Here is a 16,935-nt window from a genome sequence, read left to right on the forward strand (position 1 = left end):
ATAACCCCAAAATGTATCTTTTACTGGGCCTGAGATGTGGTAGCAGGAGATTGTAGACCCTTAAATTGAGGGTCTGTGGATAGACCTCAGGGATACTGTGAAGTCATTAAATTCACATGTATTTTTCAGGGAAGATTCATACTTGTATCATTTTTTCAAAGGAGCCTAAAGAGTCACGGTTGTAGAGGTACAGTGACAACTGTGGTCTCTACTCCTTAATTTCCAGGGGTTACCTAGACTGCTCCTGACCCAACTCATGATTTGATTGAATCTGGGAGGAGTCTCTAAAATGTATTTGAGGGCCTCCCCGGTGGCGCAGCAGGTTGAGCACAGCGCAGTGAAGCTGTCTGCAGCTTCTGCAGTGCGGGTTCAATTCTCTGCCGGCCAGGGAGATACCCACATGGAGCAGCAGACCTCTTCTATCTCGCTCGCTGCTCCCCTCAGCAATGCTTTTGGTCCATCTGCCTGTTCTGCTCCCCGTTCTGTCTCTGGTGAATCCTCTCACCCTCCTGTACCTCTGGCCTGTACCCCAGCTCTTGTATAAATAAATAAATCTTAAAAAAATTTTTTTTTTAATTTAAATAAATAAATAAAATGTATTTGACTTTGAGTTTTGTTTCTGGAACATAAATTATCCGTACCTGTGTAAATGAATAAAAGGGAAAGAAATAAGGAATGTCAAAAGTGGCTAGTCAGAGTCTTTCTAGCAGAGGCTAGAGTCTCTCTGTGGGTCATTTTTCAAGTAGAAAGTACTTCTAGTGCATCTGTGTTTCCTGAGAGAATAAAAGAAAAAACTTCATTTCGGTGCCTTAAATGTCTGTGTTATTAAATCAAATCAAGACATTAACCTCATTCACAGGCAGGTTGAATTCCATATGTGTAATTATCCTTCTAATTTTGTCTTTCTTTCAGGGGTCAGCAAGTCAGTCATCAAAACAATGTCTGTCATGGATTTTGAAAAGGTTAATCTTGAATTAATAGAGGCCTTATTAGAGTGGATTGTGGATGGAAAACACTCCTACCCTCCAGGTACCTGCTTCCTGTCTTCATCTATGTGAAAGGTAGCAAAGGGGAAGGGAGGTTACTTACTGAGATAATGGGCACTAAGGTGACAGCTTCCTGGAGTTTTCCCTCATTCCCTTACCTTTTTACCCAGTTGCTTACTAGACTTTGCAGAGGGACATTTTACCTTAACTTTTTGAGAATCACTGTTTGTTTGTTTTTTTCACTCCCATGGAGCAGAGATGTTAACAATCCAAAGTCTAAATGAAAGAAAGTTGAACAGAAGGCCTATATGATTCACGTATTAAATGCTCAGTTCCAGGCCTCCCCGGTGGCGCAGGAGTTAAAGTCTCAATGCTATCAAGCTATACCAGCCACTGCAGCATGAGTTGGATCCCTGCCCAGGTAGCTAACCCACATGGAGCAGCAGACCTCTCCTGTCTCACCCGCTGCTCCCCTCAGCAGTGTATTTCAGTAGATCCACCTGTTCTGCTCCCTGCTCTGTCTCCAGTGAATCCTCTCACCCCCAGCCCACCCCAGCACCTCTGGCCTACATCCCAGCTGTTGTATGCATAAATAAATATTATAAATCTTAAAAAAAACAAATTTTAAATTTATTTCCTTCTATATAGATAATTTTACCACTCAAATTGTGTGGTATTTCAGTAGAAAGGACTGTGGGATATGGAATAGAAAGAACATGGATCTGTGCTGGAAACCCTTGGTTTGTGCCCAAGCTTCTCATCCTGGTTATTCTGTGACCTGGCCAAGGTTGGAAATCACTTGGAAGGGTACTAACAACGTCAGTGAGTGTCTGTGAGGATCAGATGAGATACTGTACATGAAAATTTGTATACTATAAAATATTAAAACTACCTGAAATATATTTTTTTCCCTTCTTACTTCAGAGTTCCATTTTTGCAATAATTTAGACTCCTTATGTATTTAGTGGCAAGAATCCTATGACAAGTAATATATAGATGATAATGAGGCAGATCTTTGTTTTATATCTCATTGCACCTAGCACAGAGCTGACATAGGCACCCAATGTATATTTGTGGCACTAAGGGAGGGGCTAGTGAATAAAGCCCTATGGCCTGTAAACCATTAATATGGATGGCATGGTTAGTTAACATACTGCCCCTTCAAGATAGACTTGAATTTATTTTATTTTTTTATTTTTCTCTTTTTACATCTCTGAATTTATATTACCAGGTTGGCCAGCCAATTACAGTTTCTTCTGTTGAGTAAAATGTTAATGGATTTTATTTACTAAGAGCTAAAAGAGTCTTCCTGTCCTATAAGATTAGAAGGATAACGCTTCCAATGTAAACAAAATGTCAGTGGCCAGCACACTGAAGAAGTATGTTTAAGGTCCCTTGTAGACTTTACAAAGAGAAGAAACTTGACAGTAAAAAATTCTCAAGTTACTATATTTTTTGTTTTAAAATAGTTTTAGAATCTTTATTAGTTTTTCCTTTTTCCATCTATTAGAGTGATTCTTTTTTCTCTACCTAGGTGCTATACTTGTATTTTTACCAGGACTAGCAGAAATCAAAATGCTTTATGAACAACTACAGTCTAATTCTCTTTTCAACAACAGACGTAGTAACAGGTAAGTTACAACTTGCTTTCTAGATCCTTAATCATCCATTGCAGTTACATGTGAAGATGAATTGACAGAAAGGCCTCTCTGATGGCCATCACCCTCTTTAGATCCTGGTGGCATGCCTCAAGAATATGTTTGTTTATGCCAGCTGGAAATACACAAACCTGTTTGCTCCAGAAATCAATTTTTTCCCATTCCATTAAATAAAAATATTTCTCCTCATTTAGTATAATGACTCAGCTAACTTGCATGTAATTTCAGTTGTCAGATATAGAAGATGTCTACCATTTTGAGAAAAAAGAACTTTCAGCAGTTCTTGTTCTCCTATCAGAACACAACAGTGTGGGGCCTCCCCGGTGGCGCAGCGGTTGAGCGCTGGGTTGCGAAGCTCCCCACGGCCTCTGCGGCCCCGGTTCGATCCCCGGCTGCTCCCCGGCCACCAGAGGAGGGTCCCACATGGCGCGCAGACCTCTCCTGCCGCCCGATGCTCCCCTCAGCAGTGTACTTCGGTCCTTCTGCCTGCTCTGCTCCCTGCTCTGGCTCTGCTGAATTCTCTCACCCTCCCGCGCTTCTGACTGTACCCAGTGCATGTATAAACAAATAAACAAAAACAAATAAATAAAATAAAAATATATGCCTCTTTTAAAAAAAAAAACAAAACACACAACAGTGTGTCTTTATGTCTAAGGGGAAAATTACTTGATAGATAAACACTCCTTAGAAATATAAGAATGTAGTTTCTTAGATTATGTCATTGTTCTGCCTCTTTCTGGACTTAAAGTTAGGGAGAACATGATTCTGTGCTGTTTAGTGTGCTCCAGGGTTTGTTATTTATTTCTCTTAATTATTTACTACCAAATTGCAGTGTACTCTTTTCTCCAAGTTGATACAAGGTTTTAGTTAACAGAACTGAGTAGATATTTTGTAAGAGTCCGAATGAACCTTCCTATTTAGAAAAGCTGGGCCCTGAAGACAGTTTGTGGAGAAGCTGCCGATACTTGATGTCACATCAGTAACGTTACTAGAATCCACCCACTGTAACCAATTTCAGTGTTATGTACTAGAACACTTAATGTACTGTTATTTCCTTGCAGATGTGTCGTTCACCCACTTCATTCGTCTTTATCCAGTGAAGAGCAGCAGGCAGTGTTTGTAAAACCTCCTGTAGGAGTAACTAAGATTATAATTTCCACCAACATTGCTGAGACATCAATAACCATTGATGATGTTGTCTACGTCATCGATTCTGGGAAAATGAAAGAAAAAAGGTACTACCCTTTAGAGATGTAAGAGAGGGACTGAAAATGCCTCATTTAACACAACTGTTAATGGCTCCTGTTATTAAGCTCTGTGGTTTAATGTTTGAAAAAAATACTTTATGAAAACTATATGGATGGATGCATGAATCTATAGCCAGGATCGAATGGATTTGGGGAGTTTAAAGTGTTTACCTTGGAAGTAATTATATTTCCTCTCATTTTCTCATATTCTTTTTCACCTGTGCATGAATGAAAAAGAGCTGATATGCTGCCTGTTCCATTCCCCACTCTGTCTGGTGAATCCTCTCACCCCCTACACCTCTGGCCTGTACCTCAGCTCTTATATGCATAAATAAATAAATCTTAACAACAAAAAAAAAAAAGAGCTGATATGGGAGGTGATGAATATGTTCATTAATTTGTGGCAATTACGTCATAATGTATACAAAAACTTCACAATATATACCTTAAAAATATACAATTTTTATTTGTCAAAAATAAATTGAAGGAAGAATTTTTAAAAATTGAATAAAGAATGTACACGTAGTGGCATTTGATACTTTTAAACCAGCACTAGGTGCTCCCACCAGGGAGTCAGCTATCCCAGAACCCTTAGGGTACCGTGTCCTCTTGTGGACATGAGGTGACTCATCTGTTCTGCCCAGGCTAAATAAAGTCTTGGCCACATTCCTATAAAATAACTCTTTGTGACATTTTCTTAATAGATATGATGCCAGCAAAGGGATGGAAAGTCTAGAGGATACTTTTGTCTCTCAAGCCAATGCTTTGCAAAGAAAAGGTCGAGCAGGCCGTGTTGCGTCTGGGGTCTGCTTCCATTTGTTCACTAGTCATCACTTCAATCACCAGCTTTTAAAGCAGCAGCTACCAGAAATTCAAAGAGTGCCACTGGAACAGCTGTGTCTAAGGTATATCTTGATCTTCGTGCCTTGCTTCCAAAGGTGTAAATGTTTTTCACCCTAAGTTCCATGTTTTCTTTTTCTTAATAAAAGACATTTTGGGGGCTCCCTGGTGGTGCAAGGGGTTAAGACACAACCTGTGAAGCAATCCGCCGCCTCTACAACACAAGTTCAGTCCCCCGCTGGCCAGGGAGCTAACCCACATGGCAGGCAGACCTCTCCTGTCTCGCCCGCTGCTCCCCTCAGCAGTGTATTTTGTCAGTCTGCCTGTTCTGCTCCCCGCTTTGTCTCTGGTGAATCCTCTCAGCCCCCGCACCTCTGGCCTGTACCCCTGTTCTTGTGTATAAATAAATAATAAATAAATAAATAAATAAATTTTTAAATTTATTTAAAAAATTAGAAGACATTTTGCTAAGAGTGGCAATGGGTGAACTCACTCATTTGCAAAGAAAGGGCTCTTCAGTGTTCCCTTTACCATTCTTTTAACTTTCTGCACATAAAGATCTCTTTTTTTTTAATATTTATTTATTTATGCATACAAGAACTGAGGTACAGACCAGAGGAGTGTGGGAGGGTGAGGGGAGAGTAAGGATTCACCAGAGACAGAATGGGGAACAGAACAGGCAGACTGACTGAGATACACTGCTGAGGGGAGCAGCAAGCGAGGCAGAAGAGGTCTGCTGCACAGTGTGGGTAGCTCCCTGGCTGGCTGGGAGTGCTGCAGTGACTGCGGATAGCTTCATAGTGCTGTGCTTAACCCCTTGCACCAACAGGGAGGCCCTATGAAGATGTTTTACACTGCAGAAGATGGTCCTAAAATAGAGCTTAAAATACATTTGTAAATCAGGAAAGTAATCTAATTTACTAAGAAATTCTGCTGGGATAACACCCATATTAAATCATCACAGGGAAAATCTATAGGTCAATCAGAGCAAAGAGAACAATTTGAAACCCCAATGTTTACCTGATGAACAAATATCATACAATAGGACTTAAAAGAACAAATGATCAAACTTGTTGTTATTGAAGCTAGGGAACCTTTGATTCAACCATTATGAAAATTTGCTTGGTATTATATAAGAACTCTAAAACTACCCATACACTTTGACCCAGTTATTTTGAGGGTATATGCCCATAAAAGAATAACCCAAATGAAAAACATTACAAATACAAAGATGTTATAGCTCTTCTTTTATACAGATGTTAAAAATCTTTAATTTTTTAATTTGAATTTTTTCTACATACAATAAAGAAATTATAGTTCTTTTATTTTAAGAGCCTTCCACTTACCAGGCATTGTGCTGAGCACTAGGGATACTAGAGAATACAAGACATAGTTCCTGCTTTCAGGTGTCCAAGGTCAGGTCTTAAGAAATTGGGCAAACAGATATCTTGACATTAGTGCAAATGAAGAGGAGTGAAGGGATTTGAGAAAGCTATAGAAATTGTTTGACCCATGAGGGAGAATGAGAGAAGGAGAAAATAAAATATACACAGTACATATAATTTATAAACAACTCAAGGGCCTCCCTAGTGGCTCAGGGGTTAAGTCTCAGTGCTGTCAAGCTGTCACCAGCCACTGCTGTGTGAATTCCATCCTGGCCAGGGAGCTAAATCACATGGCTCAGCAGACCTCTCCTGTCTCATCCATTGCTCCTCTCAGCAGTGTATTTTGGTAGTTCTGCGTGTTCTGCTCCCCACTCTGCCTCTCACCCCCCTAAACACACACACCTCTGGCCTAGATCCCAGTTTTTGTATGCATAAATAAATAAAATATATCTTTAAAAAAAAAAAAAAAAGCTATAACTGGAGAGCAGTATGTCCTAAAAAAAAGAAAATGTTAAAACAATTCAAATATATAACACTGACAGGAACCTGGTAAATTATATAAGCCACTGTGATTCTTCTTTTTCTTCCTTTGAAATATAAGTGGATTATTCTCAATGTGTGTCTTAAAGTATACAAGTGGAGAAAAAGCTGGATACCAAATATGTACACCTTAATAAAAAGTAAAGTTGTATGCTAGTACGTTGGCTTTTTAAAAAAGGAATTGTAAGAGAAATTAGAAGTTTTGATATAAATTTTTTCTCTTTTCAAAAGTTGCTAAAGTTATTAATTTTAAAACAATAGCTTTTCTATAACTGTCATGAGACAGGATACTATGCAGATTAATTTTATAAACAATCACTGTGATTTCATATGTGGAAAAAAGGAAGTGGATCATTTGAATTTTATTTCATAATTTGAACCCACTGTTGCAGAAAGAAGCATTTTGAAAGTTACGGAGTTTTATTCTGAATCTCAGTAGTTTTCAGAACCTAAAAGAGTTTTGTAGTTTATCACTATGAAAACTAGAAGATGTATATCTGGGAAATTAGAAATTATCTTCATTCAGGAAAGAAACGTGGTCCATTGAATCCTCTCACCAGAAATAAAATTGACAATTGTTATTGTTTTCTTATTTCAGAATTAAAATATTAGAGATGTTTAACACTCATAATCTCCAATCTGTGTTCTCTCGGCTCATTGAACCTCCACACTCTGATTCTCTCCGTGCCTCAAAAATACGGTTACGAGACTTGGGAGCATTAACTTCAGATGAAAAGCTAACCCCTCTGGGGTATCACTTGGCCTCTCTGCCCGTGGATGTGAGAATTGGCAAACTGATGCTGTTTGGGTCTATCTTCCGCTGTTTGGACCCTGCTCTCACTATTGCTGCCAGTTTGGCCTTCAAGTCTCCTTTTGTAAGTGAAGAATATTTCATCTAAACTGGAGCTCATAGTTCTCTGAGGGGACCTGGCTGATGTCTTTACTTCATGTGTGTGTTTAGGAGCAGTGAGAGTTAAGTTCTCTGACAATTTTACAAATTTGTGGAGAAAAGGAAAACCTGTAAACATTAATAGAAATAGGAACAAAACATTAATTATAGGCATGGAAGTTGAGGAGATGGAAGTTTAAGTAATGAATAAGAATTTGTAAGGAAAGGCTATCACAAAGTTAACAGGATTTTAGGTTTTAGATCTAGCTTTGAGAATGGGTGGTTCTTTGGCGACATCTTGTCAGCTGGAACTGAAAGACTCAGTTTATTTTGGATGTGCAGACAGACTCAGACAAATAAGACTATTAACTGGCCACTTACCATCACAACTGTCTTTAATCAGCCTCTCCTCCCAGCTACACACAGAACTTTCCCAGGGCACCTGGTTTCAGCAGGAAGAAAATGCCATTTGAAACACCAAATAAAATGTGTCCTTCAAACTTGTTTTTCCTCTTTCAGGTATCTCCCTGGGATAAAAAAGAGGAAGCGAACCAGAAAAAGCTAGAATTTGCATTTGCAAACAGTGATTATCTGGCCCTTCTACGAGCCTATAAGGTAAGTATATCATCTAATAACTGAGGTTTATTATCAGAGTTGGCACTAATGACAGAATCAGTTCATTTTGATTTTCTCTATACTTTAGGGATGGCAGCTGAGTACAAGAGAAGGCATGCGTGCAAGTTATAATTACTGTAGACAGAACTTCTTGTCAGGAAGAGTTCTTCAGGTGAGTGGTTTCTGTGGCAATTTGTTTTCATCATTTTCAATTGTAGTAGCTCACCAGCGGTGTTGCAACTTCATCTTGGCTTGTCCTGTGTTGACACTGAAAATGTTATTTCTGGAATATGCTTGACTTCACCAGTTATGTAAATCAGATTCCTGAGCTATGACATCAGACCTTCTATGCTGAACTTTTCAACTGAACCATGTTTTCTGCTTTTCAGTGAGTGTGTTTACTGATGATAGGGACATACAAGAAGATACTGGAAGTCAGTTTTTTTCAGTATATTATTCTGGTTAACCTGGATCTAAAAATCCCTGAAAAGATAGGCAAAATCATATGCGTACAGCTATGTGCATTGTTCTGGAGAAAGGGATCCTAGCTCGAGAAGCCCCCAGCCCCTTACCTTCCCCCAAAACCAAATAAGAATACCAAAGAAATTTTCTTCATTAATTTTCCTTGTGTCCATTAGAAACTATGTCAGTAACGAGTACCCAAGAAAGAGAAAAGTTTATTACCTACGTCTAAGAATAGCCAGGACCCTGTTCTGCTGCAACCGGTTTTAGGCCCCCTTCCAAAGTGGCATGAGAAGCCGGAATAACAAGGTGCACGTCTTTGCAGAGCATGTGTTTTATTCAAAGATTTTAATCCAGATAGCGGGAAAGGGCTTTATTATCATATTGAAAGATGTCCTGGAGTAGAACACAAAATTAATTTTCTTAGTACTTAACCACTACCTGAGACACATTTATCTCTCTGTTCCAAAAGCTCCATCAAAACTGAGACCCTGTCTATTTTGCTCAACACTATCTCCAGTGCCTGGAACAGTGCTAAGCGTATAGAGTTGTCACTCAGCAAAGATTCATTGAATAAATACATGAGTGAGTAAGTGAGTTCAGTTTTTAAGACGAAGAGATCTCGAAAACCAGTATGTGCCTTCATTCTCCTCTGCCTCTACATGTGCTGCAGTGAGACATTTTCAGAAGACAGAGTCTGTAGCTTTATTCTAAGTACATCAAAAACAATAATTTTCAATCCTGGCTGTATATAAGATTCACCAAAATTGACTTAAAAAAAAAAGTAAAATGCCCAGTTCCTACTCTGGGCCATTTACATCTCGCTCTCTAAAGGTGGGACCTGGGCATCTTAGTTGTTGGGTTATTTTAGGTGTTCCTGATATGTAGCCATGGTTGAGAGCCACTGGTCTAAAGGGTATTTTATATGTAATAAAATAATAAATGCAGTAATAAATATTTCCTTGCATTAAGATTTTTAAGGGTCAAGTGGAATTATTTATTTTTAATTTTATTTCTAACTAAACTTACTCTTTTTGTTAAAATAGGTAGATTTTGTTGTCATCTATGAGGTCCATCAGACAAAGTCCTCTTTTCACTGTACTCTAGCATAGATTGTCACATTATTCTTATTAAAACATTAATTAAAATCTTGTCATGAAATAAAACTTGGCACATTTAACTGCTAGTTATATTTTGCCATGTACACTTAAGACAATCCCAGACAATACTAAAGTTTCAAGAGACAGTGACATTGCTTAGTTTATAGTTCCTTTGATTGTCATTGTCTGATATACAGCCTGTATTTGAACTGAAACCACAAGAGACAGAAGGTTGTGCTTTTCTTTCTCACACTTGTGCGCAGCTACAAAAAGGGATCTTTAAATCTAAAGCACTTAATAATGTCCCTATTCCTAGGGGAAAATGTGTGCCAGCGAGACTACAAGGTAAGAGAAAGAGAGAAAGTTCTGCTGAGAAAGAGAGAAAGTTCTATGTCCATTGAGAGAGAACACTAACCACTCTTGGCTCCGATAAGGCACCGAGGGGACCTGAACAGAAATGCAAACAGGAAAAACTAGACCGCGTTTTGAACTGGTGTTCCGAAAAGTAAATTGCATCTTTGGCTGTTCTAAGAATGTCCAGGAAAATCACTTGCCCAAAATCCAATGAATGTGTTTTTTAAATGTAATCTAGAGTTAAAGAAATCATCTTTGGGTTTTCTGAAATTTCTATATTTCTGGGTAACTGTTTCACTCTGTCTACTGGTTTGCATAAGGGAAAACTGCCCTTTGGGAAAGATCACCTTTGATGAGCCCATATGAGCCGCATCACTATTTGAGTTTTTTAAGTCATTGCTATTGTAAGACTTTACACTAATCTTTGATGTGTTAAAGTCTCTGCATAAAGATCTCTTCCACTTCTTTCAGGAAATGGCCAGCCTTAAACGACAATTCACTGAACTGTTGTCTGACATCGGGTTTGTAAAAGAGGGACTCAGAGCAAGGGAAATTGAGAAAAGGGCCCAAGGAGGAGACGGGATCTTGGATGCCACAGGAGAGGAGGTAAAAAAAATGTGTAGTTAGTTCTTATTTATATTTAATGTAGCACCTGAATAATAATATATCAACTCAGGAACACTTACAGGCATTCTTCTTCACTTAAGCCCTATGAGCAGCGGGGTGGTGACATTCTTGATTTCCTTCTTTCCACAAATAGGTGTCAACTGACACTTGTAAAAATAGGAGGGTTTTCTATTTGTTGCTACTGTTTTGCTTTTTAAATTTCACAATTGTTCTTGATAAATCCTTAAGAGGTTGAATAGACTTTCTATTAATGCCTTCTTAAATGAGACCAGCCTTTTTTTTTTTTTTTTTTTAATGCATACAAGAGCTGGGGTGTAGGCCAGAGGTGTGGGGGGGTGGTAAGAAGATTCACCAGAGACAGAGTGGGGAGCAGAACGTTGGAATGACTGAAATATACTCCTAAGGGCAAGACAGGAGAGATCTGCTGAGCCATGTGGGTTAGCTCCCTGGCCAGGGTCAAACTCGTGCTGCAGTAGCTGCTGATAGATTCATAGTGCTGAGACTTAACCCCTTGTGCCATCAGGGAGGCCCAGATAAGAACAGCTTTATTCTAAGCAATAATAGGTGTTTTGTTTTTTTAAGATTTATTCATTCATGCATACAAGAACTGGGGTACAGGTCAGAGGTGTGGGGGGGTGAGAGATTCACCAGAGACAGAGTGGGGAACGGAACAGGCAGTCTGACCAAAATACACTGCTGAGGGAAGCAGCAGGCGAGTCTGCTGGAGAGGTCTGCAGGAGAGGTCTGCTGCACCATGTGGGTATCTCCTTGGCGGGGGATCAAACTCGTGCTGCAGTGGCTGTGGATAGCTTCATAGTTTGTGTCTCAACCCCTTGCACTACCAGGGGGGCCCATGATAGGTTTTTTATAGAACTGTAGGAAGAATACTTCTTCAAGATGGACCTGATGCCATGCTGTTCAAAGGGCAGTTGATACTTCCTCAAATTTGGGAACGTCTCATGAATAAGAACCTTTAGCTGTTGGAACACTGACTTTGTAACAGCTTTGCAGAGATTTGGGGGTAATTGTGGGTTTCTTAGATTGGATCCTAGGTGAATGTGTCCAGTAGATTTATTTTTTACTTAGAAAGAAATAATTTTTCAGCAAGGAGATAGAAATTAGATGCTTTGATTTTTGTTTAAGGTAGAAATCAAGTGAAATGTAATGGTAAATTCCAGAGCCAAACTGAAGTTACCACATTACTTATAAAATTAATACTGTATTTTTCTCATAGGCAAACTCAAATGCTGAGAATCCCAAGCTGATATCAGCGATGCTGTGTGCTGCTCTGTATCCTAATGTAGTGCAGGTAACAAAACACTTTTGCCAGGATCTTCCTGCTTTTGTTTGATTTTAGCCAAGGGATATAAATTAAGACATGCATATTAATCATCTTAAAGAGATGCACACGCACATGCTCATGCAGCCTTTTAAACTTAGTACACATTTCCAGTCCTTTAATTCCCCAGTTCGGTTTAGACATTTAAGAATATATTTATTGGGCCTCCCCCGTGGCGCAGCGGTTGAGCGCTGGGTTGCGAAGCTGCCCGCAGCCTCTGCAGAGCAGGTTCGATCCCCGGCTGCTCCCCGGCCACCAGAGGAGGGTCCCACATGGCGCGCAGACCTCTCCTGCCGCCCGCTGCTCCCCTCAGCAGTGTACTTCGGTCCTTCTGCCTGCTCTGCTCCCCGCTCTGGCTCTGGTGAATTCTCTCACCCTCCCGCGCTTCTGACTGTACCCAGTGCATGTATAAACAAAAACAAAAACAAACAAACAAATAAATAAAATAAAACATGCCTCTAAAAAAAAAAAAAAAAAAAAGAATATATTTATTGTTTATATTGAGGTGGCTCCTTTATCCTTCTGATAAATTATGACATTATAGAAATTAAAATGGACATAAATGTCACTCTGTCAGCCAACCTGTGCATAACTAATCTTCTATATTAAACAGAGATTTGATTCTACTAGTTTCCCTTATACCCGCCACTTTGGACTAAAATTAGATAAGAACAAAATCTAACAATCAGTGCTTTGCCTTGGCCAGACTTCTGGAACCCCTATTGAAATGTGCTGCTGGACTTTTATCCGAATTTTGATTATATGGTTCTTACCAAACTCAGAAAGAATTTGAATTTGTCAGAGTATTGAATTATTTCACATTTAACTTTTTTTTTTTTTTTTAAAGATTTATTTTATTTATTTATACAAGCACTGGGTGCAGTCAGAAGCGCGGGAGGGTGAGAGAATTCACCAGAGCCAGAGCGGGGAGCAGTGCAGGCAGAAGGACCGAAGTACACTGCTGAGGGGAGCAGCGGGCGGCAGGAGAGGTCTGCGCGCCATGTGGGACCCTCCTCCGGTGGCCGGGGAGCAGCCGGGGATCGAACCGGCGCTGCAGAGGCAGCGGGCAGCTTCGCAACCCAGCGCTCAACCGCTGCACCACTGGGGAGGCCCTTCACATTTAACTTTTTGTTAAATTAATTGAAAATTAATCTTCTTATTAATTTTTGACTCATGTTCACCTTAGTACTTGCATAATTTTCAAATAATTTGAAATTTTACTTTAAAAAATCATTTGGAGTAAAACTATGAAAAAGGTAAGAAAAGAATCAGATTGGAGGGGATGAACGTAAAGCACAGATTTTTTAGGGCAGTGGAAATATTCTGTGATACCATCATGGATATATATCATAATTGTGCCCATTCCCATAGAATGTACAACACAAAGAGTTAAACCCTAAGGTAAACCATGGACTTGGAGTGATTATGATATGACAATACTTATAATACTGGTCCTATCATAAAATCCCAGAAATGAACATTCTCACTCATGGTGGATATATGGATACACCCTGACTAGATAACATTTTCATTTCTAAGAATTTCTTACTATGAAATAATTGTTTATGTGTTATAAAGTCAGAACTAGCAGCATTTTCATTCAAGCACTGTTAAAATTGCATGCAATCTAAAATTCCAATAATAGGGAATTTATTGGTAAAATTATTATAAATCCTTACAACAAAGTACTATATGGCCATTGAGAATTGTCTTAGGAAACTGTCTAATGTGGAAACATTCTCTATATATTGTTTCAAAAGTAGGTTATAGAAAAGATATTTCAAACATGTATTTGGGTTTATGTGTTTCTGGTTTTCTCTATTTCAGTATGTAAATCTAGCAGAGAAAACTAAACTGATGCTTATCAAATACCAATGCTAGTTATTTTTAATCATGAATTATAGGAGATCTTTATTTTATTTTTTTCTAATATGTTATTGTCCATAGTAAACATGCTGTTTTTGCATTACATATATAATCCATACATAAGTGTGTGCGCAGCTTCTCTCTTTTTTTTCCAAATGAAATAATCTGTCCATTTATAAATTTTTATTCCGCTGTGTTTTGAAAGACATTTATTATTGGAAGTTATTCACTTGGGATTGGGATTGATAGCAATGTTCTGGTCGAGTGTTGCCAGCTGGATCGCAGTACCTGTTAATCAGTAGAGACCTGAAAGATCAGCAGAGTTTCTCTCCTTTGTGGCTGCTATGCAGTATAGCCACCCAGAGCTGTTCCTATATCCACACTGTTTAGTGATTTAAAAAAAAAAAAAAAAAAAAGTGTTCTTATTTTCAAAAAGAAACAGGGAGGGAAGAAACAGCAATGACATACAGCCAATGCACGCTTTGTACCAAGGTATACGTCCTACAATGGAAATATACATGTTATACATCTGTTTTTGCAAATACCTGTTGTTTAGGTGAAAAGCCCAGAAGGGAAATTTCAGAAAACCAGTACTGGAGCTGTCAGAATGCAGCCAAAATCAGATGAATTGAAGTTTGTCACCAAGAACGATGGATACGTGCACATTCACCCTTCATCAGTGAACTATCAGGTCAGAATAGCAGGATGTACTTCGATTTACATGTGGCAAGTCCCCAGTTGAGAAACAAAGGCCCTTAAATTTAGCTAAACTTTGTTCTATCACTTGCTATCTACAGCAGCGCTGCTGACTTTGAGAAGGTTGAATCAACATAAATAGACTAGAAATTGGAGTGTTTCTGGAAAGGTTATTTCCATTTCAAGAAAATTCTACTGGGTATGAAAAAATGCTCAAGCCTGTTTTGAGTATAAAATTATTTCTTTGCAATGGTGATTTAAGAAATCATGATGTAATTACATCATTGACTCTATGCTTAAAAGGGAATGAATGACCTCTACTTGCTGATCCAACTTCCTCAGCTTCAGCCTGCTGCTGTGAGGCTACTGCCCCCAACCTCCACTTAAATTCATCAGAAATTACAAGTAACCTCCTAGTTGTCAAATCCATCACACTTGGCTCTTACATAGTATTTACTGATTTTCCTTCCTCTTGACATTATCTTTGTTTTTTTTTTTTAATTTATTTTTATTTATTTATGCATACAAAAATTGGGGTCTACGCCAGAGGTACGGGGAGTGAGAAGATTCACCAGAGACAGATCGGGGAGTATAACAGGTAAATTCTCTGAAATACACTGCTGAGGGGAGCAGCAGGTAAAGACAGGAGAGGTCTGCTGCACCCTGTGGGTTAGTTCCTTGGCTGGAGATCGAACTCATGTCACAGTGGCTGGCGATAGCTTGATAGCACTGAGACTTAACCCCTGCGCCACCAGGGAGGCCCTATTTTTAATTTTTTTGGCCTCTGAAACATTTCCCACAGTCTAATAGCTTCCCTTCCTTTGTTCTGAGATAATGGTTCTATCCTTAGTCCTTATCTTCTCTCTATCATGGGCATATTCTTCCTAACCTACCAGAAGACAATAGTGTAGCTCTAACTGCCACCTGCATGCTCACACAAGACCCCAAGTCTCTCCTTCTAGTCCTGGGAGATTTTCTGATTTCTTCTGCCTTCCAGTCCCTCAGATGCAAAATCTCCCAATTCACTCTCTTTCTGTGATCCCTGTATTGGTGAATGATATGATCCAGATCAAAACCAAGAGTCACATAGACCCTGCTTCTTTTCTCCTTACTCCATTCTAATTAGTTACTAGCATTTCCACCTTTAGACATCTCATATTCACCTGCTCCTCTTATCTCCATTGCCACTTCCTTCCAATTCAAACCCCAAATGTCTACCACTTGCCTGGAGTGTCATAATAACCTCACTTCTGGTGCTTTCTCTCTACAAACTTTTATACTGCTGCTGCCAGTACTATTTTTACCAAAGATATATTTGATCATGTCATTCCCTTGCTTAAAATTCTCCATATATGGAGTCCACAGCCAACTCTCATATGACCCTTCATGTCTCAGCCTTTCTTATACCATGCCCTTCTGGCATTCTATATGCTCCTGTAAGTCCAGACTGCCAACAATATTCCCTGTTCTCTGTGTCTGGAATTACATTCGTATTTCTCAGCAAGCTCCTACTTATCTTTCAAACTTCCATGAAAAATCACTTCCTTGAGCCTCCCTGGTAGAGCCTCCGTGATAGCGCTCAGAGCTATCAAGTGCTATCAAGCTGCCGGCAGCCACTCCAGCACGAGTTTGATACTTTGCCAGGGAGCTAACTCACATATGGTGCAGCAGACCTCTCCTGTCTCGCCCACTGCTCCCCCTCAGCAGTGTATTTCAGTCAATCTGCCTGTTCTGCTCCCCACTCTGTCTCTGGTGAGTCCTCTCAACCCCCGCACATCTGGCCTATACCCTAGTTCTTATATGCATAAATAAATAAATAGATCTTTTTAAAAAGAAAATCACTTCCTTAGTGTACTCTCCCTCTAAGTTGCTCGTTCCTTCCACTGTTCCATCATCATAGAGTGTACATTTGTGCATCACGCTCTTATCATATTATTTTATGGTTTATGGCGTGTCTCTTTCATGCAATTGTGAAATCCCTTAAGATAGGAGTTGAATTTTATTCATTTTTACATTCTTAATGTCCAGATTGTGCCTAGATGAAAGGTGATGTTCAGTAACCTTTTTAGGAGAAATAAAGGAGTAAAAGAGAAAAAAAGACTGGAAGAAGAGAAGTGAGCCAAGTGTCAGCCAAGTGAGAAAAGGTTCTCCCGAAGATCAGAGGATTTTAAGGACAGAGGTCATCTGTTGTCCCAGCTTCGTGTATATTTATGAATCAGAGTCCTGAGTCTGAGTCTTTTCTGAATCTGACTTGTAGACAGTGAATCCCGTCCCATGCATCCATTTAGTATCTATTCACACCTCTTCTGTGCCTGGCACTGTTGTAGGTCC

General features: G+C 39.3%; 1 protein-coding gene across 2 annotated transcripts in view; it reads left to right on the top strand.

Moving 5' to 3' along the window:
- Window positions 1-16,935, top strand: part of DHX57 (DExH-box helicase 57) — a 49,567-nt gene that overhangs the window by 25,424 nt on the left and 7,208 nt on the right. For both annotated transcript variants that reach the window (XM_037528192.2, XM_037528191.2), the window contains exons 13-22: window positions 913-1,029; window positions 2,521-2,617; window positions 3,706-3,879; window positions 4,596-4,796; window positions 7,255-7,531; window positions 8,065-8,160; window positions 8,249-8,332; window positions 10,548-10,682; window positions 11,938-12,012; window positions 14,465-14,599. In XM_037528192.2, coding sequence (XP_037384089.1) covers window positions 913-1,029; window positions 2,521-2,617; window positions 3,706-3,879; window positions 4,596-4,796; window positions 7,255-7,531; window positions 8,065-8,160; window positions 8,249-8,332; window positions 10,548-10,682; window positions 11,938-12,012; window positions 14,465-14,599 — 1,391 coding nt within the window. The remainder of the gene's footprint in view (window positions 1-912; window positions 1,030-2,520; window positions 2,618-3,705; window positions 3,880-4,595; window positions 4,797-7,254; window positions 7,532-8,064; window positions 8,161-8,248; window positions 8,333-10,547; window positions 10,683-11,937; window positions 12,013-14,464; window positions 14,600-16,935) is intronic.

The sequence above is a fragment of the Talpa occidentalis genome, unplaced genomic scaffold (genome assembly GCF_014898055.3).
Source record: "Talpa occidentalis isolate TD23 unplaced genomic scaffold, MPIMG_talOcc4v2.1 talOcc4.5, whole genome shotgun sequence".
Lineage (NCBI taxonomy): Eukaryota > Metazoa > Chordata > Mammalia > Eulipotyphla > Talpidae > Talpa > Talpa occidentalis.